Source organism: Pithys albifrons, chromosome 13, assembly GCF_047495875.1.
Source record: "Pithys albifrons albifrons isolate INPA30051 chromosome 13, PitAlb_v1, whole genome shotgun sequence".
In the NCBI taxonomy this organism is placed as follows: Eukaryota; Metazoa; Chordata; class Aves; order Passeriformes; family Thamnophilidae; genus Pithys; species Pithys albifrons.
Window position 1 is genome coordinate 5,813,488 of NC_092470.1, and position 25,579 is coordinate 5,839,066.

General features: G+C 53.6%; 2 protein-coding genes and 1 long non-coding RNA gene across 4 annotated transcripts in view; 1 reads left to right on the forward strand and 2 right to left on the reverse strand.

Moving 5' to 3' along the window:
* The window catches only part of ARIH1 (ariadne RBR E3 ubiquitin protein ligase 1), a 53,439-nt gene extending 48,824 nt beyond the window's left edge, over window positions 1-4,615 (reverse strand). Inside the window, exon 1 of one of the 2 annotated variants that reach the window (XM_071568063.1) lies at window positions 4,094-4,615. In XM_071568063.1, the coding sequence (XP_071424164.1) occupies window positions 4,094-4,456 (363 nt within the window). In that variant the 5' untranslated portion in view covers window positions 4,457-4,615. The remainder of the gene's footprint in view (window positions 1-4,093) is intronic. The other variant, XM_071568064.1, reaches the window with a different exon arrangement.
* A 3,855-nt stretch (window positions 4,616-8,470) lies between these two features.
* LOC139677974 (uncharacterized) lies at window positions 8,471-14,236 on the reverse strand. The gene is made up of 3 exons (XR_011698944.1): window positions 13,977-14,236; window positions 11,747-11,982; window positions 8,471-11,620 (listed from the first exon to the last, which is right to left on the reverse strand). It is a non-coding gene; the product is annotated as an uncharacterized lncRNA (long non-coding RNA).
* On the forward strand, window positions 14,188-23,975 carry HEXA (hexosaminidase subunit alpha). Its single transcript, XM_071568478.1, has 14 exons — window positions 14,188-14,473; window positions 17,575-17,673; window positions 17,988-18,053; window positions 18,201-18,247; window positions 18,606-18,716; window positions 19,189-19,290; window positions 19,381-19,513; window positions 20,152-20,332; window positions 20,635-20,721; window positions 21,057-21,129; window positions 21,556-21,736; window positions 21,840-21,930; window positions 22,345-22,449; window positions 22,921-23,975. Exons 1-14 carry the CDS (start codon window positions 14,230-14,232, stop codon window positions 22,982-22,984), a joined length of 1,584 nt encoding a protein of 527 aa, XP_071424579.1. The 5' UTR covers window positions 14,188-14,229; the 3' UTR covers window positions 22,985-23,975.
* The last annotated feature ends 1,604 nt before the right edge of the window (window positions 23,976-25,579 follow it).

The window sequence follows — 25,579 nt, forward strand, 5'->3', positions numbered from 1 at the left end:
GGAAAACCACCAGAAATCCGCCTGTTTACTCAGACAACTACAATCCCAAATACCACGGCAAATGGCTCCCTGCTCCGCCCAACCAGCAACAGGAGGGAAGGGATACTCCGAGCTGAGGTTTGGAAGTCTCAGTCAAGTGACAACACAGGGTTAAGGGGTTATTCAGACCCCTATTTTTGCATTTGGAGAGCAAGGGGAAATCCTGCTTATGCTCAGACAACGAAGAGCAAGTGTAAAATATTCTGAAACCTGCCTGGTTCACTGCAAGTTCAGTGGTCTTGAGAGGCCAAGTGACAGAGCAGTTTGGTGCTGAGCAGGCTCACAGAGCTCACTCCATGCCACAGTGAGTCACGGGCTCTGTGACCAGGAACTCTGCAACAAGTTGGCTCCTACTTCTGCAAAGTCCCCATCAGATCAAATCCCTGTCCTGAAAAGTTCATATTTTTCCTTATACAGCTTGTATGTGAAAATTACTAAATAGAAGCGAAAATAAATCTCATTCAGTCCCTTCACCTTCAGCACTGTCAGCCAACAAACTGCTCAAATGGAGTATTTCAATATAGAATCATAGAATGGATTGGGTTGGAAAAGACCTCCGAGATCATCAAATCCAACCCTTGGTCCAACTCCAGTCCCTTTACCAGATCATGGCACTCAGTGCCACAGCCAAGCTCACCTTAAAAACCTCCAGGGATGGGGAATCCACTCCCTCTCTGGGCAGCCCATTCCAATGTCTGAGCACTCTCTCTGCAAAGAAGAACTTCAATTTCCCCTGGCAGAGCTTGAGCCCATCGTGCCCCCTTGTCCTATTGCTGAGTGCCTGGGAGAAGAGACCAACCCCCACCTGGCCAGAACTTCCCTTCAGGGAGTTCTAGACACTGCTGAGGTCACCTCTGAGCCTCCTCTTCTCCCTAATTACATCTGCCAGGGCTCAGATACCCTCTTGCAGATACTTCAGGGTACCCTGTTCCCTTTTGCTTTTGCTGCAGCTGCAAAACAAAATCCCATTTATACCTTTCTCCTGATCATGGAGAAATCACTGATTATAAAGCACAAGACCTGCAGCTGAAGTTTGCAGGCTTGGGGAACCTCTGCATTACATCCTCCCTAGAACAAGTAACTTCAAAGCACTCAAAAACGTAACCACAAAACATCACCATTTGCTACCAAGAACCCAAGGCAGACACCCAGGGACCGAAGCCATCCAGTACTTGACTGGAACAAGTGAATCACAGCTCTGCACCCGAGGATCCGCAGCAGGATCCCGAGCCAATGGGACTCCAGAAAAGGTTTACTGAACCAGAAAAGCAGCAGCAGCAATCCTGGTTGGACGCCAAACACAAGGAAATAAACAGAATGGAGCCCTGGAAGATTTCACCAACAGCCACACACAAGTGGGGATGAGCAAATCCTGAAGCACCACCTGAACTCGAGTCACTCAGCTCAGAACAGCCCAGAAATTCGATGGCAGGAAGTTGGCATTTAACAGCCCTTCACAGCAACTCAGTGTTTTCCTACCCTCTTCTGAAGCATTCAAAGGCTTAAGTTGATTTTGAGTGCCCAGTTTCCCCATGACATTCTGAACAGACTGGCTTTGTGCCCTCTGCTCTGCCAGAGCAGGAGGAACCCCTGCGTTGGTGAGGCCACACCTCGAGTGTTGTGTTCAGTTCTGGGCCCCTCAGTTCAGGAAAGAGATTGAGGGGCTGGAGCGGGGCCAGAGAAGAGCAACGAGGCTGGAGAAGGGACTGGAGCACAAGTGCTGTGGGGAGAGGCTGAGGGAGCTGGGGGTGTTCAGCCTGGAGAAGAGGAGGCTCAGAGGTGACCTCAGCAGTGTCTAGAACTGCCTGAAGGGAAGTTCTGGCCAGGTGGGGGTTGGTCTCTTCTCCCAGGCACTCAGCAATAGGACAAGGGGGCACGATGGGCTCAAGCTCTGCCAGGGAAAATTGAAGTTGGAGAGCAGAAAAAACTTCTTTGCAGAGAGAGTGCTCAGACATTGGAATGGGCTGCCCAGAGAGGGGATGGATTCCCCATCCCTGGAGGTTTTTAAGGTGAGCTTGGCCGTGGCACTGAGTACCATGATCTGGTAAAGGGACTGGAGTTGGACCAAGGGTTGGACTTGATGATCTCAGAGGTCTTTTCCAACCCAATCCATTCTATGATTCAATGAAGCCAGGGCAGCCCCAGGAGCAGAGCAGCAGCCACAGAGGGGCTATGAGGGCAGACCTGCAGAGCCCAGCACAGGGTGACGCTACCACAGCCACCCCAGGGTGAGGAGCAGCAGATCATCACCTAAATCAGCTTCTCTTCACTGGTTCTGCAATGCAGAGGACAAGCACACACATCAAACAGACTGAGGGCAGTGTAAGAGGAATGAAAAAACTCTCTCAGATCAGAAATCAAGACCTTCTCTAAGAAATCAGTTCATAAAGAATGTGCAGGTGAGTCCAACAGCCAGGTCTGCAAAATGCACAAGCAGGAACACTCAGGACTCCTCATTGGCAGCAACTTTTCCACCACTTTTCTTAGGCAAAAATAAGGAATATGGCAGAATCTGTTCAATAGCATCAGTTAAGTGCTATGACTGTCAAAGTTTTAATCATTACACACAGACCCACCATTTTAATGGCTGTTTCAAAGAGTTAAACCCTGAAGCTCCCAACTGTGTGCTTGCCAACTGTCCCCTCCCTACATTAGGATCAATAACTGGGAGCAAAGCAACAACCCTGCTTAACGATGAGATCTTCTTTAACTGCAGGGTAATCAGCTAATCCGGGCAGCCTCCTTTATTCAGCTTTACATGGGCAGCACTATCATTAAAGTTATAAACTTTAATTTGACTCAAGGAATGCCATTTACTAATTTAGCAGGCAAATGCTTTTACAGTTGTTTGCATCAAGCTCCATATAAACTACAGGGGATTTACAGCACATCAAGCAACATTTTAAAGCTGCTGTTACAGAGCACAGGACAGTTGGGGAAAAGCATTCACTGAGGCATCTCGTGTTTAAAGGGATTTACCAACACACACAACCAGCAAAACAACTGCTTTCTGGGCACAGGATCCCTCAATATTTAACATTCACAGAATTCTCACATTATTCCTGTTGGCACACAGGGGAGTAGCACCTCCTATTTACTCCAAGTATTGACTAAACAGGAACAAAAGAAAACCCATCACCTGCAGAAAAGTGAACGGCGTCAGAAACTTAGTGGTGAGCTGGAGCCAAACCTTGCCATGAGTCTTTAGAAGGGAATGCCAAACCGCTTCAGTGCCTTGAATTTTTAACCCAAAAGCACAGGAGGAAACAGATAAGACTTAGATACTTTGATCTAGAGAGGGTAAATGTTACTTCGAACTCGATTTCACTTTTAAAGAGACCGACTTAAAAACTGGGGGTTAAAAAAAAAGTTACGGTTGTGAAGGTATTGCTCGTACCCCTCCTGGTCTGTGCTGGAAATAAACACGACAAGGCTCAACCCCTGAGAGTGGCGGAGAGGGGAGGGAACGGCAACAAAACCAGAGTGGGGCCTCTCCCGGAATTCCAGGGCTTCCCATCAACTCCGCCGCTCAGCGAAGGAGCTGGAGGGGCTGAACCCCCCGCCGACCGCGAGAGGACGGAGCGGGAGAAAGGAAAACACAGAGCTCACACCCCCGGCTCGCAACTACACAAAGAAAGAGGAGCCCTTTCAGTGCCAAGGGCCTCGTTCCCGACGCTTCCACGGCAGGAAGCGAGATCCTGGCCGGCCCCGAGGGGCCTCCAGGGGGAACGGGGTGAGGAGGAGCCCTCTCCACTCCGGAGGGTGCCGAGGAGACCCCCGTCACCTCTGGAGGGTGTGAAGGAACCACCTTCACGGGGGCTGAGAGGGGCCGTCCCGTCATCCCGAGGGGACGTCCCCGTAACCTGGGGGGGGTATAGAGGAGCAGACCCCGCTCCAGCCCCGGCGGGTCCCCAGGAGCCGCGGTCGTCCCGGGTGGTCCCGGCAGCGTGTGCGGGGCCGGGCCCGCTGCCCCTCCGGAGGCGCTCCCGCCCCCCCAGCCCTTCCCTTCCCTTCCCCGGAGTGTCGCCCCCAGTCCCGGGGCCGGGGGCCGCACCTGGATGACCTCGTTGACCTCGCGGATACACTCCACCATGTGCTGCAGGATCTGCTCGGCCGTCAGCACCTCGTAGCGATAATCCTCCTCCTGCTCGGGGCCGCCGCCGGGGCCCGGCCCGCCGCCCAGGCCGCCGCCGCCACCGCCGCCGCCGGGGCCCAGCCCGCCCGTCTCGCCGCCCAACAGCCCGTCGCGCTCCCCGCCGACGCGCAGCCCGGGCTCCACCAGCTCCACCTCGCCCAGGTCCAGGTTATCGTCGGGCTCGTCCTCCTCCTCGTCCTCCTCGTCCTCCTCCGCGCCGCTGTCCTCGCTGCACTCCTCGTCCTCGTCGAACTCGTAGTTGTACCCCTCGTCCGAGTCCATGGCGAGGCGCTGAGGGAGCGGCGGCGGCCCCCGCGGCCTGCCCGACCCCGACCCCGACCCCGCCGCCGCCGCCGCCGTTGGCCCCGGCCCGGCCCGGCCCCGCCGCGCCTCAACCGCCGCCAACAAAGGGCCGCGGCCGCCGCGCTCCGTCACCGCGCGCCCCGCGCGTCACCGCCGCCCGCCCGCGCATGCGCGCGCCGAGCGCCTCCGACCGACCGCCCCGCCGCCATCTTGGGCGCGCGGCCCCGCCCACCCCACACACACCCCCGGCCGCCGCCATGCTGAGTGTGGCACCGACCGTGAGGGGAGCGGGCACAGCGCGGACACGGGCACGGCACAGCGCACAGGAACGGAGCGGCGGCGGCGGGGAACACCACAGCGCACGGGAACACAGCGCGGCCATCGGCACACCACAGCGCATCGGCACGGAGTGGCGGCGGGGAACACCGCAGCGCGGCCACCGGCACCGGGTGGTGGCGGCGGGGAACACCACAGGGCACAGGAACCCCACAGCGCACAGAAACGGAGTGGTGGCGGTGGGGAAAGGCCTCTGCGGTCATCGGGCCCAACCGATGGCCCAACGCCACCATGGCGACCAGATCGTGGCACTGTGTCTTTCTTAAACAGCTCCAGGGATGGCAACTCCATGACCTCTCTGGGCAGCACATTCCAATGTCCAATCACTCTTTCCGGGAAGAAATTCCTCCTGATGTCCACCCTGACCCTCCCCTGGCACAGCTGAGGCCATTCCCTCTCCTCCTGTCCCTATTCCCTGGAGCAGAGCCCGACCCCCCCACCTCGGCTCCCCCTCCTGTCACGGAGTTGCAGAGAGTGAGAAGGTCCCCCCCGAGTCTCCTTTTCCCCAGGCTGAGCCCCCACAGCTCCCTCAGCTGCTCCTCATCACTTGTGCTTCAGAATCACAGAATGTTAAGGGGTTAGAAGGACCTTAAAGATCATCCCATCCCACCCCCTGCCATGGGCAGGGACACCTTCCGCTAGCCCAGGTTGCTCCAAGCCCCGTCCAGCCTGGCCTTGGACACTTCCAGGGATGGGGCAGCCCCAGCTTCTCTGCCCAACCTGTGCCAGGGCCTGCCCACCCTCACAGGGAAGAAGTTCTTCCCAATACCTAACCTAAATTTCCCCTTTTTCAATTTGTGCCCATTACTCCTCATCCTACCCCTACAGTTCCTGACAGCAGTGGGTGTGGCTGGGAACAGGAGGCTTGGGGGATTCATCTGCTTCCCCCACTGCCCACCCGGTCTGGGCTCCTTGGGGCGACAGGACATGAGGTGGGGCTGGGGTGTGGAACCCTCCTGAGCTGTCCAGAAGAAAAGTGTGGAAAAGACTCCCAAGGCCATCCTAAATTTGAGTGGTGTTGGGCCTGTGCAAGTGACTTGTGAGGGGAATGTGAGGAACATGTGAGGGGAATATGAGGGATGTGTGCAGGAAAATAGGTTGCACTGCCTCAAAATCAGAATAAAACTGTACTAAGAGCAACCAGGCAGAAATTCTCAGTCATTCCATGGGATAAACGCACACCCACCACCCCTGGAGGGACCCTGAATGTGCTGGGTGGCACCTCCGAGCTCCAGCACTGCCTTCTGATCAGCACAGATAATACCTGGGGTTTGGAGGTGCCAGGCTTGATTCCCTTTATTCTCTGTTAACTTGGCATTTTGCAGGGGGAAGAACAGACATTAGTGGATTCATCACCAGGCCAGGGACTCACTGTTTTTCCCTCCTGGCATTGCTGAGTGCCCTCAGCAGGTCAGGGATGAGGGGCCAGCACCGTTCCCAGGCAGTCTCATCCCTGTCAGAGCCTCTCACCAGGACATGGAGCCACTGGCAAAGGGCAGGATGGACACAGGGGTGCTGCAGGGGCTGAGCACCCTCTGCCCCAGCTTTCCCTGCTTCCAGCACCCACCATGCTCTGCCCAGTACAGGGGAAGCTCACCGGGGTAGTGGAACACAGTAAGGTTGTGGTGGCCAAAAACAAGAGGGCACAGTTTGCAGGTGTCACACACAAAATAGTTTATTAAACCACTCCCTGAAGAAAGGAAAGAGGGAAAAAATAGGTAAAGGTAAAAGCTAATTCTAACTTCAAATTACACAATATATATTGTAAAATCTCACCTATAGCCAAGTTTCTATAGGTTGTATCACAGTGTCTATAAACTTTATTACAGCTTTGAATTGGATGTCACTTTCTGCACAGATGTTCTCTTTGCTGTGAGATACTTATCTCTTTTACATTCTTTTCTTATGCCTGCTTCTTCCAAAACCTTCTTATCTCATTTTGTTTTTGCTAGCTTGCTGGTTTTTCTCACAGAACTAATTACTACCTAGTAGGCCTCAGAATCTGTTTGCAGCTCTAAAACCTTTTCTAACTCAAAAAACCTTTTTAATCCTTACACACCAGGCTCGCTGTCTGCAGCCATTTGGGGAGCGCGTGGAACTCCGGTTGGCTTGGAAACAAGGCTGCAGCCTGGGCAGGAGCAGAGCCAGCTGCTGCCAGCCCTCTGCTGCTGCTCACCACAGGTGCCAGGGGCCAGCACAGCCCCCACAGGGCTCCAGGGCCACCCTCTCCTGCTGCTGCCTCATGCCCTGGGGCATCATCTCTTCCTGGGGTGAAGCGGGGCCGTTCGGATGTGGTGACATTACTCACCCTCTCTGCCTGGATGAAGGTGAGACTCAGCAGGGCAGTATGTGGTGTAGGTGTGACAAATTTCATCAGCTGTTTGGGGCAAGAGTCACCGTGGATGACCAGATGACATGATCCTGCTTCCTGCACTTTTTCCAATACAAATCCCTTGTGAAACAGGAAGAAAATTAGAAGCCACATCCTAAAGGGTGTTTATTTCCTACTGGAGCACAGCAGGTGTAATGATGGCTGCAGCAACAGGGGTTTATGCAGGCAGGTGCCCTGGGGGATCCAGGGAGATGAAGTGTCCAGTATCCTGGGTAGATGTCTGCAGAAACCTCACTGGGTACCAGGATGCCTCTTCAGGCACACAAGGAGATCTGAGTGTTTGTGTGGACCTGTGGTCCCTGAGCTTTGCCCAGGTCAGGAGCACACAGGGTGTGGACCAGGCACACACATTGCCTCATGCCATGCTACCTAGTCAATAAAGCCAGTTCCCTAATTACCCTACTCATTTGGAATTGCAAAGGCCAGAGCATTAATCATCCTCCCCTATGTAAATATAAGTAGCCCTGGCTTCGTTCAGCTCCAGACACACCAGCTGGACATCTGCCAGGCCTCACATGTCAAGCCACAGGGACTCAGGGGGTTGCCCCAGGTCCTTTCCTGGTGTTTTGCCCTTAAGGGGGGCTGTGTGTCACCACCTGGGACCCCGTGCTGGCACTGTCCTGCCCAGCTGGTGACATACCCAGGTCCTGGCCAACATGGGAGAAGGCACAAGCTATTTTGGGGCTGCTCATCTGCCCCACAGAACCCCAAGAAAGGCACTGACTAGAAAGAGGGATTTTGCTTTATTGGAGTTTTGCAGCTCTGGACACAAAAACCCTTGGCCAAGGTAACCTCCCCAGCAGTGTGTTTGGGAAGCAGTTGCTCCTGGGAGCAGGACCTGTCCATCCCTGGGTGCCCAGGTTGAGGCTGCCGGAGCTCAGCCTGGAGTCTTGCACAGGGCCTGGCCAGAAGAGCTGCTCTGGAGCCAGGATGGGAGAGCTGGGGGTGATCACCCGGAGAAGAGAAGGCTCTGGGGAGACCTGAGAGCCCCTTCCAGTGCCAAAGCTCCAAGAGAGCTGGAGAGGGGCTTTGGACAAGGGGGAATGGCTTCCCACTGCCAAAGGACAGGGTCAAATGGGATATTGGGAAGGAATTGTTGGCTGTGAGGGTGGGCAGGTCCTGGCACAGGGAGGGCAGAGAAGCTGTGGCTGCCCCACCCCTGGAAGTGTCCAAGGCCAGGCTGGATGGGGCTTGGAGCAACCTGGGATAGTGGAAGGTGTCCCTGCCCATGGCAGAGAGTTTGATCTACATGATCTTTAAAGGTCCCTTGCAACCCAAACCATTCTATGATCCCAGTAATTAACATTTATGAACGGGGCTGAGATCTTCCCTGTGACATTCTACATACATAGGAAACAAGTTCCCCTCCCACAGTCACAGCCTTCACTTCTCCAGCTGCAAAAAAGGGATCAGCACTTCACAGCAATAGTTACACTAATACTTCCAAAAATACTCTATGGTATGAAATTTTAGCCATTCATTTTGCAAAAAGTTTTTGTTTATTAAAAGGTTTTCAACCCAGTGGTTACATATGGGGCCTTGGGCAGTGTTTCTTGGAGATGGTTGGCAAAAGATACCTGAGGAAAGCCGGGCTGCTGCCTTCAGTTTATCCCAAGGGGATCTGCGCTGCCTCTGGGGATTTTAGGACTCCAGCTATGGAGGAAAGCTGAGAACTCTCCTCTGCCCACTCTGAGACATAATTCAGAACTCCATAGACACCTGGCACGTTTTTGTTTTATTCTTGCAAGAGCTTAATTACCCAAGTGATTCTGGTAACTGTTAACACTGGAGCTGACAAGAATAAAGTGCTGCCTTGCAATCACCTTGCTCAGTGAAGTTAAGCACACGCTTACGGGATTTATGGCAGGAGCGCCTCTGGGCATGAGGAGTTTGTCACGGTGCATCCACAGCTCTGATTGATTCCAGCTCAGCCCCACAGCCTGACTGGGAGCAGCTGGGGACAGCAGCCACGTGTCCCCAGCCCCTGCAAGGAGTCATAGCATGGCAAGCCCTGACTCATGATACCAAAATTGCCAGAGTGTTGGTGGCCCACACCACAATCCACCCATGGATTCGTGGTGAACATCCCATCCCAGCCAGTGTCCCCCCTTCCCCACTGCTCCTTGAGCCAGGTAGGATCTCCAGAAAAAGCCCTTCTCCTCTGTCACCAGTGAACGTGGACAGGGAGAAAGGAAATCCTGGAGCTTTCTAGATGCCTTGGGTTTGATTTTGGGTACTGCACACTTATTAACAGCCACAAGCATGGGCTGAAGTGCCCCTTGGCTCACACCACCCCAAACCTGTGCGAGCTGGAGATAGTTCAGAGGAAAAAGGCTTCACAAATAAATACCAATAGCGCAAACATTACCAGGCTGAGCTTAAGTCAGGACCCCAAATCCTCTGCACTGATTAACACATCTCACCTCAAGCTTTTTGCCTTCAACTCCACTCCCAAGCTCATGATTGTTGGAATACTCCTCCTTGCTCCTCCCTGCTCGCTCTGAGTCTCTCAGGCCCTGCTCCCTTTACATGTATGTGCTCTCCCAGCCAAAGAGGTCCCTTCTGTTCAGCCCCATCTGTGCTGAGAAACTCCATCACCACGTGCATCTGCTAAACCATTTGATGGCAGCACTGATACACCGTGGGCCAGGTGGGAATGCAGGGATATGGAAACGAGTCATCCTGTGCTTTGAAAAGCACCAGGATACGTGTTGTGGCTCTGAAAGCAGCCTGCCATACACCAGCCTGCTTCAGCCCTGCAGAGCAAGGAGGTTCCTCATGGGCTGAGCTGTTAGAGCTGCTGAAAATACCCTGGGTGTGGATTTAGGGTCATCTTGTGTTTAGGATTTTCATTGTGCACATGCTAAAGCTCCACCAAATGTCTCTGTGGGTTCTTGCTGGGTGTTTACATGTGAGCACTGCTCTGCTTGATGAAACAGGCACAGGTGGCTCCCTGCCAGCATCTGTGTGACCGTGCCAGGCAAAATCATCCCTGAAATACAGAAATGTGCACCAGGAGGGTCCACACCTGCAAGAACCCAGCACATGCTGACCATACTCCCACCAGACCACCACCACAAGTTAGAATACTTCAACCCTGCATCCCTCGGGCCTGCAATCCAAATCCCATCATTATTTTACCAAGGATGAAAGGGAAGGTAAACAAGCAAATGGAGAGAGTGAGTTTGTCCACAAAGCCTCTGAGATGTCAAGATCCAACTCACGGGTCTACAGGCAGATGCAGGTATTTCCAGAGATTATCTGTGTTTTCCAAAGCCCTCTTCCAGCCACACCACTAGTAGGTCCCTTGAGCTGGGAGCTGCTTCATTCAGGAGTGAGTGTGCCCAGACAGCATTGGGTCCAAGAGCAGAGCAAACAGAAAACTCATGCCCTGAGAAGGTGCTCATGAAGGGCTCTGTTCCTCCTTCACTGGCTCAGATGCTTCTCACCAGCACAGGAACCAGCATGCAAAATACCCTCCTGGTTAAATGCAGAAGCAGCCAACATTATAGGGAATTAGGCAGCATAATAAATGAATTTATATATTTAAAAATGCTGTGGAACAAGGAACTGCACTAACAGCCCAAAGGCAAACTTCATGCCTTGAAGGCAAACAAACCAGAAAGATCCAAGTGTGACATCAGCCAGATTTTATAACAATTTTTATCAGAATAATTAATTTGGATATCTACCACATGCATTGTTGGCTGAAAGCAGATGACCCAGCATTGTCCTGGTGCAGCACAGTTTTCTGCAGAGTCCCCCAGCAACTTGGACTCCAATTCCTGCAGCCAAATTGATGACAAGAGTGGTTTGCAGGTACCCCCACCATGGGTCTCACCTAAGCTGGTACATCCCTGCTATGGGCTTACTCCCTCCTTGTTCCTTGCCAAACTAACCCAAAAGGGGCTTCCTACGTGGATGTATTAACATGGAGATATGCTCTGAGACCACGAGTCTGTTTGTTGAAAAGCTACTGAACAACATCAGCAACTTCTGGCTGCTGCAGCTCCGTGCCTGCCACAGAACTGTGCGTAATCGAGTTTCTTCCAGCCAAGCTCCACAGTTAAACACATGCTTAGGCAGTTTTCTTATGTAAAGAAACATTCCCAAATCAGACTGTTAGTCTGGATTAATGTCGGCCAGCTACAGAGGAACTACAATGAGTCATCCCCCAGGGACATCAGGTCCCCTAAAATAGCAACAGCAACCGAATGCGTAGAAAGGCTGGAATATTTGGACTGAGGGCTCTGATCACAATGCTTTACATAAGCTGCCGAACACACCACTCTCCCCAGGCTGAAATGAGGATTCACCTCAGGCCAGGGCACTTCCACAGTTCCATCTCACGTGCTGACATTTCCTGATGCCACATAGCAGCAAACTGGCTTGTTTGGGATATTTTTTTCCTTCCCCTGCAATTTTAATACAATGCAACTATTTAAGGATAAGTCCAGAGATGCTGGAATCAATCAGTGTAGTCAGAAAAGCAGTGGCATCAGCCAGTGCTCTGGAGGTTTGCATTGGGAAAGGCAACAGACCTGGCTCAGGACCACAGGGGCTTCGTGCAGACCAGCAGCAGGAAGACTGGAACACAAGGAATGACACGGGCTGTTTTCCCAGAAGTCTGGCACAGGCTGGAATGCAGGTGTTCTCCTCCACACCCCTTCTTGCTGTATGATGAGGACAGAGATAGAGAAGGGCCAACGTCCTGGAAGAATCATGAGGAGACAGTCTGGCATGTGCCTTTGTGTTGAATTGGGTTCCTGCCACTTCTCTGTAGGAAAAACAAGGGGTAGGTGAGGATTGTCCGGAGCCTGAGGCAGCCAACAGGCTGGAATTGCTGCAATCAGCCTCACCTGGGACCTCCACCATGACCTCCATTAAGCTGAGGTCCAGGCAAGTACTTTTTCCTGAGCTCTCCTGTGGGTGTACCTGCTCCCAGGTATTCCCACACTGAGCTTGGACTTCCCTTTGTGCCTCTTGTTCACTGGGTGGCACCTGAGCTGTCGCTGTCACCTGGCTGTGGGGGTACACCCACCTTGTAAGGCTGTTCCTTGGCCTATCCTGTGCCTGTCTTTGATTCCTGGACTGCATTCCCTTAGGTAGACAAATGGCCTACAGGGGTGGAGAAGGAGGCTGCAGCGCTGTGTAGGTGCTAAGCTCATGGCAACACCATCTGGCTCTTTGGCCTGATTGCTGATAGAGCCCAGTTTCCCTGTCTCAAGGTGACCCTTAGTCCCCTTCCTGCCTTCCCCCACTTGAGATCCCCAATTAGTTTTTTACTAATCTCATCAAATTCCCACAATCCCATTTAGACCCAAACCTAGCTGTGATCTCCTCCTGCTGCTTGGCCTCCCCACAACTTTTCCACCTCCAAAAGCTTCCCTGGAATCTCACAGCCTCCTTCAGCCCTGGAGAGCACCTCCCTCCACTCCTCTCCAGCCCCACTGAAACCCTTCCGTGTCCTCCCAGCTCTTCTCCTTTCTCTATCAGACCCACACTTTGTGCTTTTCTAACCTTTGTCAATGCATTTCTGGAGGTTTTTTCCACAAAATCCTTTTTTCCTGTTGATCCTGTTCTTTCTACACTGCTCATGTGAGGGACAATGCCTTAAATTCCCCACCAGATCTTTCTGTGGTTGTGTCCTGCTCACGCAGTGATTTTTGCTCTTGTGTGATGGGGCCCTCTCTCTTGTCAAGCTTTCTTCTGTACCATTTGTTTAATTTCCTGCTTGCTCCCATGCCTGTGGCTTGTCTCCCAGTATTCCATAGCTTGCAGTTTTCTGGGACAACATGTTTTTAATAATTTGATGGAATTGGTTCCTGTGTAGGTTTGTGCTGGCAATTAGATGGGTAAGACCTGGGCTTAAGGCCTTTATTTGACTTGGGGATTGCTGAGGAAAGCAGAGTTGGAGAGAGGAGGCAAAACTAAACTGAGTTCACATGAGGTTAAGGCTTTCCTTGGAAAAGCCAAATGCCATGTGGAAAGCATCTCTCTGCAACCCTTCATTGTGAGGCTCTGTCACAGGATAAGCCCCCTTTTTTTGTACAACTCCATCAGTATTTCACCTGCCACTTAAAAAAACATCCTTGGAAACCTGTGCAGGGCTGATTTATATCCAGTATTGCTCATAAAAAATATACAACACCAACAGAAGATGCTCAAACCTGAGGTGGATCCAAAGCCTGGGCAAGAGGTGCTGGTTTCAAACTGACAGAGGCTCTAGTTTGGTCAGATCTAAGGAAGGAGGTATTTACTGTGAGTGTGCTCAGGCCCTGGCACAGGTTCCCAGAGAAGCTGTGGCTGCCCCATCCCTGGAAGTGTCCAAGGCCAGGCTGGACAGGGCTTGGAGCACCCTGGGCTACTGGAAGGTGTCCCAGCCCATGGAATTAAATGGTCTTTAAGCTCCCTTCCCACTCAAACAGTTCTGTGAGGCTGTGAAAGCAGCATGGGAGAAATACGTGTTTTAAATCATTAAGCTCCTCAAGCTCCAAACCAGGCTGGCTGAGGCTCCCTCAGGGCAGGAGGCACGGCCGGGGGGGGGCAGGCAGGGAGGGGGCTCCAAACCTGGGGCACTGGGATGAAATTCCCCTGACCGAAGGGCTGCAGGGCAGGCAGGGAGGGGGCTCCAAACCTGGGGCATTGGGATGAGATTCCCCTGGCCGAGGGGCTGCAGGGCAGGCAGGGAGGGGGCTCCAAACCTGGGACATTGGGATGAGATTCCCCTGGCCGAGGGGCTGCAGGGCAGGCAGGGAGGGGGCTCCAAACCTTGAGCATTGGGATGAGATTCCCCTGGCCGAGGGGCTGCAGGGCGGAGGCTCCAAACCTGAAGCACTGGGATAAGCTGCCCCTCGCTGAGGAGCAGCAGGGCTTTGCGGGGACTCATTCCCCCGGCGGGGCAGCGGTGAGGGCTCGAGCGGCGGCGGCGGGGCCGTGAGGGCGGGCCCGAGCTGCCATTTCGCGGCCGCCCGTCCCCCGCTGCCGGGCGGTGCCACCGCCTCCCTCAGGCTGCGGGTGCGACATGGCGGCGGCGGGTCCGCTGCTGCTCCCGCTGCTGCTGCTTCTGTCGGTGCTGCCGGGCCCGGCGGGCGCCGTGTGGCCGCAGCCCCAGGCCCAGCGCTCCCCGCCCGGCGCCGGGCGCTGCCCGCTGCCGCCCGGCCGGTTCCGCTTCGCCGCCGCGGAGGGCTCGGCCGTGGGGCCGGGCTGCGAGGTGCTGGACGCCGCCTTCCAGCGGTACCGGCCGCTGCTCTTCGCCCGCCCGACCGGTGAGGCGGGGTGGGGGTGCCTCTGTGCTCCCCGGCGCTCTTCTGTTCTGCACGCCCGCCGACCCCGAGCCCTCTGTATTTGGGGGTGAAACCACGGGGTGTGGGTGCCGGCCTGGCTGCCCCTCGGCTCGGCGGCGCGGCCGGGGCGATGTCTGGAGAGGGGGAGGCTCAGGGGGCACCTCATCACTGTCTAGAACTACCTGAAGGGAAGTTCTGGCCAGGCACTCAGCAATAGGACAAGGGGGCACGATGGGCTCAAGCTCTGCCAGGGGAAATTGAAGTTGGAGAGCAGAAAAAACTTCTTTGCAGAGAGAGTGCTCAGGCATTGGAATGGGCTGCCCAGAGAGGGGGTGGATTCCTCCACCCCTGGAGGTTTTTCAACTGAGCTTGGCCGTGGCACTGAGTGCCATGATCTGGTAAAGGGCCTGGAGTTGGACCAAGGGTTGGACTTGATGATCTCGGAGGTCTTTTCCAACCGAATCGTTTCTGTGATGGTGCAAGGCTCCTGCTAGGCACACATGACAAATCTGACCCAATTCGGCACAGCGAGCACTGGTTATCTTCATTTCCTTCCAGGGATTAAGCTCTTGCTGTGGAGAGTTCCTCCATCTCGTTTTCGTGCCCTTTGGACAGTGTTTCACCTCCCCATTGCTTCATTTTCCTTCCTTCCCTCGTGGCTACAGGGAGAGCCACTGCTGGTTTGCAGCCGCTGTTGCTCCAGGGCTGCTTGGAAGTCTTGGCTCTACCCATTTCTACCAGCTCTGGGTGTCCCCTGTGAGGCTTTACCATGAGGAGACTTGCTGCATCGTGTGTGTTCTTCCAACTGTGTGTTCATGCCATGGAGCTCCTCTGCCAAAGTGGAGCTGCTGAAGGTCCCGAGGCGGTGAGGCTTTTCTGCCAGAGAGGGATTAGCTCTTGGATCCATCCTGAAATTGTAGGGTAAGATGAGGAAAGACAAAAGCTTGGAGAGCTTGAGTTTGCTTTGGGACAGGTTCTAAAGGTTTCTTGCACCGAGATGTAGTTGTGATAGCACCCATAGCATATCAGGGATGAGCTGCAGGAGATTTCCTGGCTGCGGGGCTGGCACACGGATGCTCAGTGGCTGCGTGGGTCTGCTGCAGCCTGAAGCGCTACATCCAGGGAATATGAAGTGCTTCATTCATCAAAAAGAGCTAGTAACTCTGCTCCCGAGTGTTTTAAATGTCAGTGTGAACTCTGTTGCTGCTGATCAAAGCCGAGAAGGGTGGTGGCGTTGGAAGCTGCTTGGCTTCGTGTTGAGCACATCGTGCTTTGAAAAAGCAGGTTTGAAACAGAGAAGAACCGTTTGGCTTATTTTATTTTTTCCACTCTTGTGAGTAGCAGTAGAAATAAATTTTGGTTTGGGAGCCGAGAAGACTCCTCTTGGTTCTCTTTTGCTGCTAGGAACTAAAAACAGCTGATCTAATTATTCATGCTCTCCTGTTCCTCTCAGAGGGGAAATGTGACCATCAAATCACTTGGAGCAATGTTGTGATCACAAGATCAAGCTCACATCATCCCTTTCCATACTCCCTGCTTTATGATATTTCAACTACACAAATTATTTTAAGGCCTTTTCTCCCCTCTTTGCCTTTAGTTTTGGGGGTTTTGTTCACATGGGTGGTTAGTAAGAACAGGCAATGGAAACCCTGGGTGGAAGAAAATAATTTCTATTAATAGAGAAAAGAAGTGGCAGAGACGGCATTGCCTTTGGGGTGTGGTGGTGGAGGTGCTTGCTTGGCCAAGGGGACTGTGTTTGGGTTGGGCAGTGTCTCCCTGGGCAGGTTTAAATGCAGTATGTGATGGTGGGACCACTTCTGTTGAGGCTCCTCAGCAGGATGAGCATGTCCTGTGTCCCCAGGCCCAGGGGCAGCCGTGCTTGGTGAGCTGCCGCCTTCCCGAGAGGAGGGAGCAGGTCTTGCTGTGCTGCTCGCACATCTGTGAGGTTGCCTTGGCTACCAGCTTGTCTGCAACCAGCTCAAAACAGAGGGCTAGCTTCAAGCTGTTTTCCTTCTCTCTGCAGAGTTTCGTCATTCCTTCATGGAGAAATCTGGGGGTCCTGGCTCCTGTGAGCTGTGGAGCACGGGCTCCCTGCATTTCACCCACATGCTGCCAGTGCCACAGTCTCCCTGGAGTTTCCTTGGTGCCTTGGCTCACTCCAAACCAAGCTCTTTATTTTTAGTGACCACTTTGAGCATTGACTGTGCCCAGGAATGCCTTGGGGTTGTAGGCATGAAGCTTTGGTGGGATGAACAGGGTCCCACCCCACTGCCCCATGCTTCTCCTGGCCACAGAATGTTGTGAGTAGTCCCATGTGTCCCAGTGAAGGCTGAACACCTCCCTTTGGAGCTGGAGGAGCGACTTCAATGAGGACTCAGGCCTGTGCATCCTTGGAAGCTCTCACTCAGTTAGGAAAGGGTGGCCAAAGCTCCTACATGGAGTCTGAATGTGATCGGGTTTATTTCTCCAACCACTGCACCTGGAACCTGCTCTGCAGAAGGTGGAGTTGGTGGTCAGGAGCTTTTCTGTGCTGGCTGAGGTCTTTTGGTTGCCTCTTAAATCAGCAAGGTCTATCTGCACCCTTTCTACAGGGTTTCCTTGCAAAGGGTAGGGCAGAGCTCTTGGGCTTGTGCTTTGTTCCCAGTGCTGGGAGAGTTTGGGAACATAAAGCTCTTTTCCCTCTTGGAGAAGATTTGACTAGTAGTGGCTGTAGCTTAGAGCCATGGCTGGTGTCCAGAAAGCCTTAGGGGCTGCTGCTGGTCCATGCTCGGATGTCTCTCCTCTCTTGTGTGCTCCATGAAGCTTCCCTGAGAAGTCCCTCATGGGAATTCCTCCCCAGCAGACCTTCTCCATGCAGAAGGTTGGGATCAGCTCATGTGCTCCTGGTTGGCTGTGTTGAAATTAGCCCCTGCTGAACATCCTTCTACCTGTTTTGGGGTGTGCAGGAGAGGGTCCCCCTTTCTGCCACATGTGTTAAAATCCATGTACTCCTGTTTCTTCATCACTAGCCAGGCTGGGAAGATGATGGTGGGCTTGGAAGCAAGGAATGGAGCTGGGATTGAGTTGATGTCTGTCCTTTGCAGAGAGTGAGCCATCCTGGGGGACACCCTGCACACAGCTGCTTGTCTACATTTCCACACCAGGCTGTGATGTGTTTCCCAGACTAGACTCCAAGGAGAGCTGTAAGTTATCAGGGCTGGGAGCAGGAGTGAGTAACTGGAGTGGGAATGTGGCTGTTTTCTGTGCCCATCACTGGGACACAGCACTGTGCAACAGTTACCCCCACTCTTGGGGAGACACCAGCCCCCCATGTTATTGAAACACTGGGGCAGGGAGGGTGCCAATAAAGCAGTGGGGAGAGGTTTCAAACAGCAAAAAAAAAAACAAAATTCAGTTCTCTGAGTTCCCAGGGTACTGTATCTGCCCCCTGCCCAGTGCTGGGGCTGTCGTGGCAGTGGGGTCCGATGCCAGCACAGCCCCCTGATGCTTGTTCCAGATAAGCTGGTCGTGTCCAAAGGCTCCGTGCTGCTCTCTGCTGAGACCATCTGGGGAGCCCTCCGAGGTGAGGCCATTCCCAGTCTCCCTGCCTCAGGCCTTTGGGCTTGTCTTGCTGTGCCTCTCTCCTTCCATAGACTTCTTTGTTAATTGAGCTCTGCTCCTTTTGGGGGAGTCTGTGCTGAGGAAGGGACTGTGTGTGGTTTTCCTGCAGGCCTGGAAACATTCAGCCAGCTCGTTGGAAGAGATGAGAACGGCACGGTGAGTCCTGGCCTCATCTCCTGGGACAGGCAGCTCTCCATAGTGCCCCTACCTCCATGGGGATGGGCTGAGGGTTGCTGGAATGCTCCTGAGGAGGAGGGGGCTACCAGCAGTGTGGCACAGCATTGCCAAAGGCCAGGTGGAGATTATGAATCCAGCCAGATCCCTGCCTTCTGAGCAGGTAAGGAAGGGCTGCAGCTCTTTCTGGCCAGCAGCTCTTTCTGGCCAGCTTCACTCTGGGTAGTAAGGGCAGCCCTGGCCCCTCAGCCCTGGGGACAACAGTGACCCTGATTGCCTCCTGCTAAGGGCTGTGTGCCCAGCATCCTGCTCACGTGTTCCTCGTGTCCCCTGCGTGCAGTACTACATCAATGAGACCGAAATCGTGGACTTTCCCCGCTTCCCTCACCGGGGACTGTTGCTGGACACCTCTCGTCACTACCTGCCCCTGAGAGCCATCCTGGAAACTCTGGTAGGTTGCCTGTACTGGGAGACAGGATGGTTTATTTGTGTGTCCTGTCTTCTGTGACAACTGATGCTGCCTTGTGTGGGTGATTTCTCAGCTCCCTTTGTAAAGAAGAAAACTCTGAGGTGTCTTGAATTCCTGCAGTCGGGTTACTCTTCAAGCCTGTGTTGTTTCTAAGGCAAGGGAAAACACTGACAAAGGTGGGTGGTAGTTCTGTGCTCATCCCAAGCAGAATTAAACTTACAGGTCTTCATCAGTGGCTCAGTTAATAGGGAGAACAGGGATTTTACTGTGAGCAGAAGTACTCCTGGCCCTCTGCAGCTCTTTGTGGTGCCATTGTCTTTCAGGAGAGGTGTCTGAATCCCTCTTGGATCCTGAGGAGCACTGAGAGACTCTGCCTTGTCCCCTTTCTGTGGCAAGCTGGGTGACCTTTCAGAAGGGACAGGGGACATTAATCTTCATTCCTGTTCCTTCCCAGGATGTCATGGCTTACAACAAGTTCAACGTGTTTCACTGGCACATTGTGGATGACCCATCCTTCCCCTATGAGAGCTTGACGTTCCCAGAGCTCAGCAGGAAGGTAACCCTCCCCAGTCACCAAGTACCCCCCAGGTGAGCAGATCCCTCCTTCTGCTCCTGAGCAGGGCACTGAGCATTCCTGTGTTCCCAGGGAGCCTTCAATGCCATGACCCACGTGTACACAGCCAGCGACGTGCGCGCCGTGATCGAGTACGCCCGGCTGCGCGGCATCAGGGTCATCCCAGAGTTCGACACTCCCGGGCACACCCTCTCCTGGGGTCCAGGTGAGGGGCAGACCCTGCTTGCTACTGCTGTGAGGAGAGCTGGGGTTGTTCCAGGACCAGGAAAAGGATCTACCTCAATCCTAAAAGCTGTGTGTGGGGAGCCATGTTCCACAGGCCAGCTTTGAGGGGGAGCACACACTCCTTTGGGACCCAATGGTTCGTCTTCTGGAACAAAATCCAGAAGAAAAACATTTCCACCTCTTTTTGTGTCCAAAGTGTGTGATTTTGGTGGGTTTTTTGGAACATCTGCTCTGCCAAAATCATGATGGATATTGTAAGGATCTTTTGTTTAACTAGGGGTACAGCTGACCAAGCTTCCTCGCTCTGCCCAGCTGTGCCTCAGTCCTGTCACAGCACTCTCTGCTGCAAGGCCTGCAAGTGTCTTCTCTTCCATATCAGGAAGTGCAAGAAGCTCCAGGAAAACATTCCATTGTCTTTCTCTTCCCTTCTGCTTCCAAATACCATGCCTGTGCTGGAGTTCACCCTGTGCTTCTGGTCACAGCCAAAGCTGTGGCTGCCCCTGCTCTCCTGTCCCGTGGCAGGCCCTGGGCTGTGCTGAGAGGGGTCAGGGGCATTGTAGGGGGTGACATGGCCACGTTTTGACCCTTCCTCACCATCCTGCATTTGTTATCATCCAGGTGCTCCAGGCCTCTTGACTCCCTGCTATGTGGCCCAGGAGCCTTCTGGAACTTACGGGCCCATCAACCCCATCCTTAACAGCACCTACGAGTTTGTGACCAGCTTGTTCCGAGAGGTCAGCGCTGTGTTCCCAGACTTCTTTGTCCACCTTGGGGGCGATGAGGTGGATTTCACGTGTTGGTGAGTCTGAGATCAGTCTGGATGGAGACTAGGAGGAACTATCCAGGACTGGACTCCCAGCCCCTCACTTTTTGGTCATGATCTTTGGTGTCCTGCTCCCCCAGGTCAGCAGGAGAGGAGGTACCTGGGGTTTCTGTGCTCATGGTGGTGCTGATTATAGGGAGCTGCTGGTCCTGGTGCAGCCACAGCTCTGGGAATGCCTGGGCAAGCCTGAGACTGATGTGGGAAGAACTTGACTGTGTCTTGACCTTTCTCCAAAGCTCATATTGTGATGCTTTTATTTTCTTCTCTTTGGCACACAGGAGATCCAATCCAAAAATTCGTGCTTTCATGAAGGAGATGGGCTTTGGTGAAGATTACAAAAAAATAGAGTCTTTGTACATCCAGAGGTAGGAAGAGGGGCATCCAGGGCCTGCAGCTACACTGTGTGACCAGCACAAATGTTTCCTGCCCTCTTGGGGACACCAGAGCTCCTTTTCAGAACATCCCCTTTGAGCATGTCTCCCTGATCCCAAAGGAAACATTTTACTGGGAGATTGACCACAAGAAAGCCTGGGGCTGAGGAGAAAGACACCCCATAAAGGGCTGTGCTCTCCTCCTTCAGAAGTGCCTTCATATCCTGCTATGGATGTTGGGAATATCTATGCTGCTGCTGTGGCTGTATGTAACCACCAAAGGGTGGGTCAGGGGGATCACCAAAAACTCAGTACTTTTTGCTCTCCAGGCTTCTGGACATTGTCTCTTCCCTTGGCAAAGGTTACATCGTGTGGCAGGAGGTGTTTGACAACCAAGTGGAGGTGAGAGCTGCCTCTGCTGGGGTGAACAGTGTCAGCACCCCAGTCAGACACTGGTGTGCTTTGCGGGGCTGTACTGGGGCTGGGGGGGTTACTCTGTTACTGGACTGGAGCTGATCCTCAGATGGCGCTGCCAGGGAGGTGCCCTCGCGGTGGCTTTGTCACACTGCTGCCAGCACTCTCCCTCCAGGTTCTTGTTTGGGCTCCTGCAAGAGGTAAGTTTTAACCCTGCCCAGGACACTGCAGGTTGCCTTATCCCTCTCTCTATTGCTCCTGCAAACCAGATGGGAGGTGGCTCAAAAATCAAACCCAATTCTGCCTCACTTTCCCTTTGGGGTGGGGATGGATCAGGACACTCTGGTTGTGGGGGCAGATGATGCTCTTGTCACCACACTGATCCCCTGCATGTTTTTCATCTGTTGTCCTCAGCTGAGGCCAGACACCATCATCCATGTGTGGAAAGAGGCAATGATGAAGTACAAGGAGGAGATGGCCAATGTCACCAGGGCTGGCTACCAGGCCCTGCTCTCCGCGCCCTGGTACCTCAACCGCATCTCCTACGGGCAGGACTGGATAGAAGCCTACAAGGTGGAGCCCTTGGACTTCAAAGGTGTGTTCCTTGTGTCCCCTTCCCATATGGCATCTGGCTGGCACACAGAGGTGATGCCAGGACTCCTGGCTAATCCGCTACCTGAACGCTGTCCCCTCTGCAGGCAGCCCTGAGCAGAAGGCCCTGGTCATAGGTGGTGAGGCCTGCATGTGGGGTGAATACGTGGACATCACCAACCTGACCCCCAGACTCTGGTAAGAGAGGCCACGGGGAGGTCACTTGAATCACGTCAGGCCAGGCTCATGTCCCTTTCCTTTGCCACCAAGTGTCACATGCTGAGCTCGTGGGTTTGGTCTGTGTGTGGCACCTGTCACTGTCCCTGCAGCACCTCTGTGCTGGTAATGGCTTCACCAAAGCTGAAATGAGGGTTTGTGAGGCTCTGATATGCTCTGTACAACCTGCTACTGCAACCAGTGTGTGTTTAACATCGTCTGTCCTGTCACCCTGATCCACTCCTGTTCCACATGTGTCCAGGAGTGGATCTTTACATACACAGAAGCCTTTGTATGTGGAAGGACACTGGTCAGGAAAGTGGTTGGGAGCTCAAGTCTTTGTCTGAGAAGCTTTTGAGCTCCCCCTAACCTGATTGCCTGTCCCTCATCCTCAAGGCCGAGAGCTGGGGCCATAGCTGAGAGACTGTGGAGCAACAGTACAGTCAGGGACCTGGAGGATGCCTATGCCCGGCTGTCGGAGTTCCGCTGCACCCTGCTCGGGTAAGTGTCCTGCCACAGCTGCCACCCCTCTGGGCACAGTCCTGGGAGAGGCAGTGAGGGCAAAGGGCTTTCCCTGCTGCAGAATGACCCTTGTTCTTACGGAAAGCCCTGTTTTTCCTGCTGCTGGTGCGTGGGCAGAGCTTGCTTTGTGCAGTTCTGGAAGACAGGCCCCTGCTGCTGACGTGGGCTGGTGGCTCTGGCGAGGAGAGGGCTTTGTGCTGAGGAAGGAGGGGGCCTGTCAGCTATTGCCACCCCTCCTGCAGCACCAGCTTCCCCAGGAAACCTGTCCTCACCACATGCTCCCATGCATGAGCAAAACCAGTCTGTAAGCGCAGGATGAAAACCTCTCCCTCCTTTTCACACCTGACACTGGGCACCTGTGGCCACCCTGCTCTTCTGGAACAACTCAGACCCGGCAGTGGGCTCTGCCTGTGCCCTCTCACTGATGCCATCTTTCTGTTCTCTTCCCAGGCGTGGTGTCCAGGCAGAGCCTCTCTACATAGGATACTGTGAAAATGAATTTGGTGAGGTCTGAAGGGAGAGCCACGCTCACCTCGGTCACTGTGCACGCAGGAGGAACAATTCCCAAAAGCTGCTGCTTTGGCAAAGGGACCCCTTCCCACTCTGTCTTCTACTATGACTTTGTTACAGTGAATATTATTTTGCCTTGGTGTGCACTCTTTGCTTCTCTTTCTATTTTTATTTCTTTAAATCTATAAATAAATGACCCCAAAGTGGAAAAAGGTGCCTTCTCCTGCTCAGCTGGGGCTTGGGAGCCTGTGCAAGGGTTATTGTTAGCAGGAGATGGGTAGAACTTGCTCCAGAGGTGCCCGTGGAGGAGCCTCTTCCCATCGGTTCCAGAGCTTGCAGGGTGCCTGTCAGCTGGATAAACTGTCCTTAGTCTCTGCTGCTGTCACAGGGTTTGCTTCTGCAGTCATGTTGTGCTGTGGGTTCCTGCCCTTGTCCCTCCTCTCTCCAGTGTCTAGGTAGGATGTTGGCCTGCAGGCCACCACCTCTGTTTCCCCAAACCCTGGCTGCTGCCACCTCCTCTGGCTTCTCCTAGCAGATGACACCCTGCAGCCTCTCCAAGGAGCCCTTGCAAACCTGCTAAGTGGTGCATGGGTATTGTGGAATCACTGCTCAGCTCTTCAGGCTGTCACCTCTGCTCGGGATTTGGCCAGCTGACCCGTCCTCCTCCTGCTCTGTTGTCCTCAGGGTGAGGGGCTCAGCTCCAGGTGTCCTCCATCCAGAGGGGTTTCTTTGGATGGTGTTTTTCTTGGAGAAGAAACCAGTGGTGCTGCTGTTTCATAGAACTGGGACATGTGTGACTGTTGTCCTCTGATGGTTGGGGTTGCCGTGCTGGAAACGGTGTTCAGCTCAAAGTAGGGAATCTGGGAGAAATCCTGGCTGGATGGGACTGTTTTATGTGTGTTTTATGTCTTGGTCTTAACTTAGTGAAATCCACTGTTATGGCTGGAAACCTTTTATCATTGAAACTTAAAGTAAAAATAGTGAATTAACAGTTATGGCTGGCTCATATTTATGAAAGTGGGATTTTTTTTCCTTTTTTGTTTTCCCCAGCATGGTGTAAAGTGGTGCCTTGGCCAGGTGCTTTTGGCACTGCAGGGATCTGCTGCTGGTAAGGCTGAGGGCAGGGGGGACTCTGGCCCTGGGAAGGGTAGTCTGTTCCCAGGGATGATGCTCTGCTCCCCAGGCATTGCTCTGTGTGTGCAGAGAATCTCTTCCCCACCCCATCCCAGCTCCCTGCCCTCATTCCACTTGTCCCTCTGCCTTGCTGGGCTCCCTTTCACCCACAACCAGGTGTGAGAACCCACGGGGCCTGGGTTGCTACTCGGGGGACTCCCCAACTCAGCATCCCTCCCATAAAGCCTGGTATTGTGAACCAGGTTAAGCATCATCCCAAAATGGTCCCATTTTTCACAGTATCTGCATCAGCATTCCCCCCAAAACCACCATCTTGGGGGTGGCTCAGCGACATTCCCACCCTTGGAAGGACCGGGATCCCGGGAGCACCCTGTTCTCCCCGCCGTGACATCGCTGGGTGGCCCATTCCTTCCAGAACATCTATTTTGGTCGCGTAAAACTTGCCAGGGAGCAGAGAACAGGGAACAGGCAGTGTGTGAATCACTCGGGGCCAACGGGTTTAAAAATAAACCCAAGCGGCGGCGAGGAGCAGCCGCCGAGCCCCCGGATTCCAGCAGGATTGTGCTCCCAGCATCCCCAGCCCACCCGTGGGCGCCGGCACCGGCCAGGGGGGTTTATTGGGACACACAGGCACGTGTCTGCTTGTAAATGTGTGTGTGTCATGTGTGTGCTTGTAAAGGTGTGTGCATCCTGTGTGCACTTGTTAACGTGTGTGCATCCTGTGTGTGCATCCTGTGTGTGCTTGTTAATGTGTGTGCATCCTGTGTGTGCATCCTGTCTGCACTTGTTAACGTGTGTGCATCCTGTGTGTGCTTGTTAATGTGTGTGCATCCTGTGTGTGCATCCTGTCTGCACTTGTTAACGTGTGTGCATCCTGTGTGTGCTTGTTAATGTGTGTGCATCCTGTGTGCATCCTGTGTGTGCTTGTTAATGTGTGTGCATCCTGTGTGTGCATCCTGTGTGCATCCTGTCTGTACTTGTTAACGTGTGTGCATCCTGTGTGTGCTTGTTAATGTGTGTGCATCCTGTGTGTGCATCCTGTGTGCATCCTGTGTGTGCTTGTTAACGTGTGTGCATCCTGTGTGCATCCTGTGTTTGCTTGTTAATGTGTGTGCATCCTGTGTGTGCATCCTGTGTGCATCCTGTGTGTGCTTGTTAACGTGTGTGCATCCTGTGTGTGCATCCTGTGTGTGCTTGTTAATGTGTGTGCATCCTGTGTGTGCTTGTAACCGTGTGTGCATCACGTGTGTGCTTGTAAACATGCGCATCCTGTGTGTGCTTGTAAATGTGTGTGCATTGTGTGTACATCGTGTGTGTGCTTGTAAACACATACACACACTTCCACACATGTGGTTATGGGTTCCTCACACATGTGCACTTGTGCACATGCAAACACATGCTTATTGGCCCCTGCAGATGTGCCGCACATACTTGCACACACATGTATATGGGCCCTTGCACACAT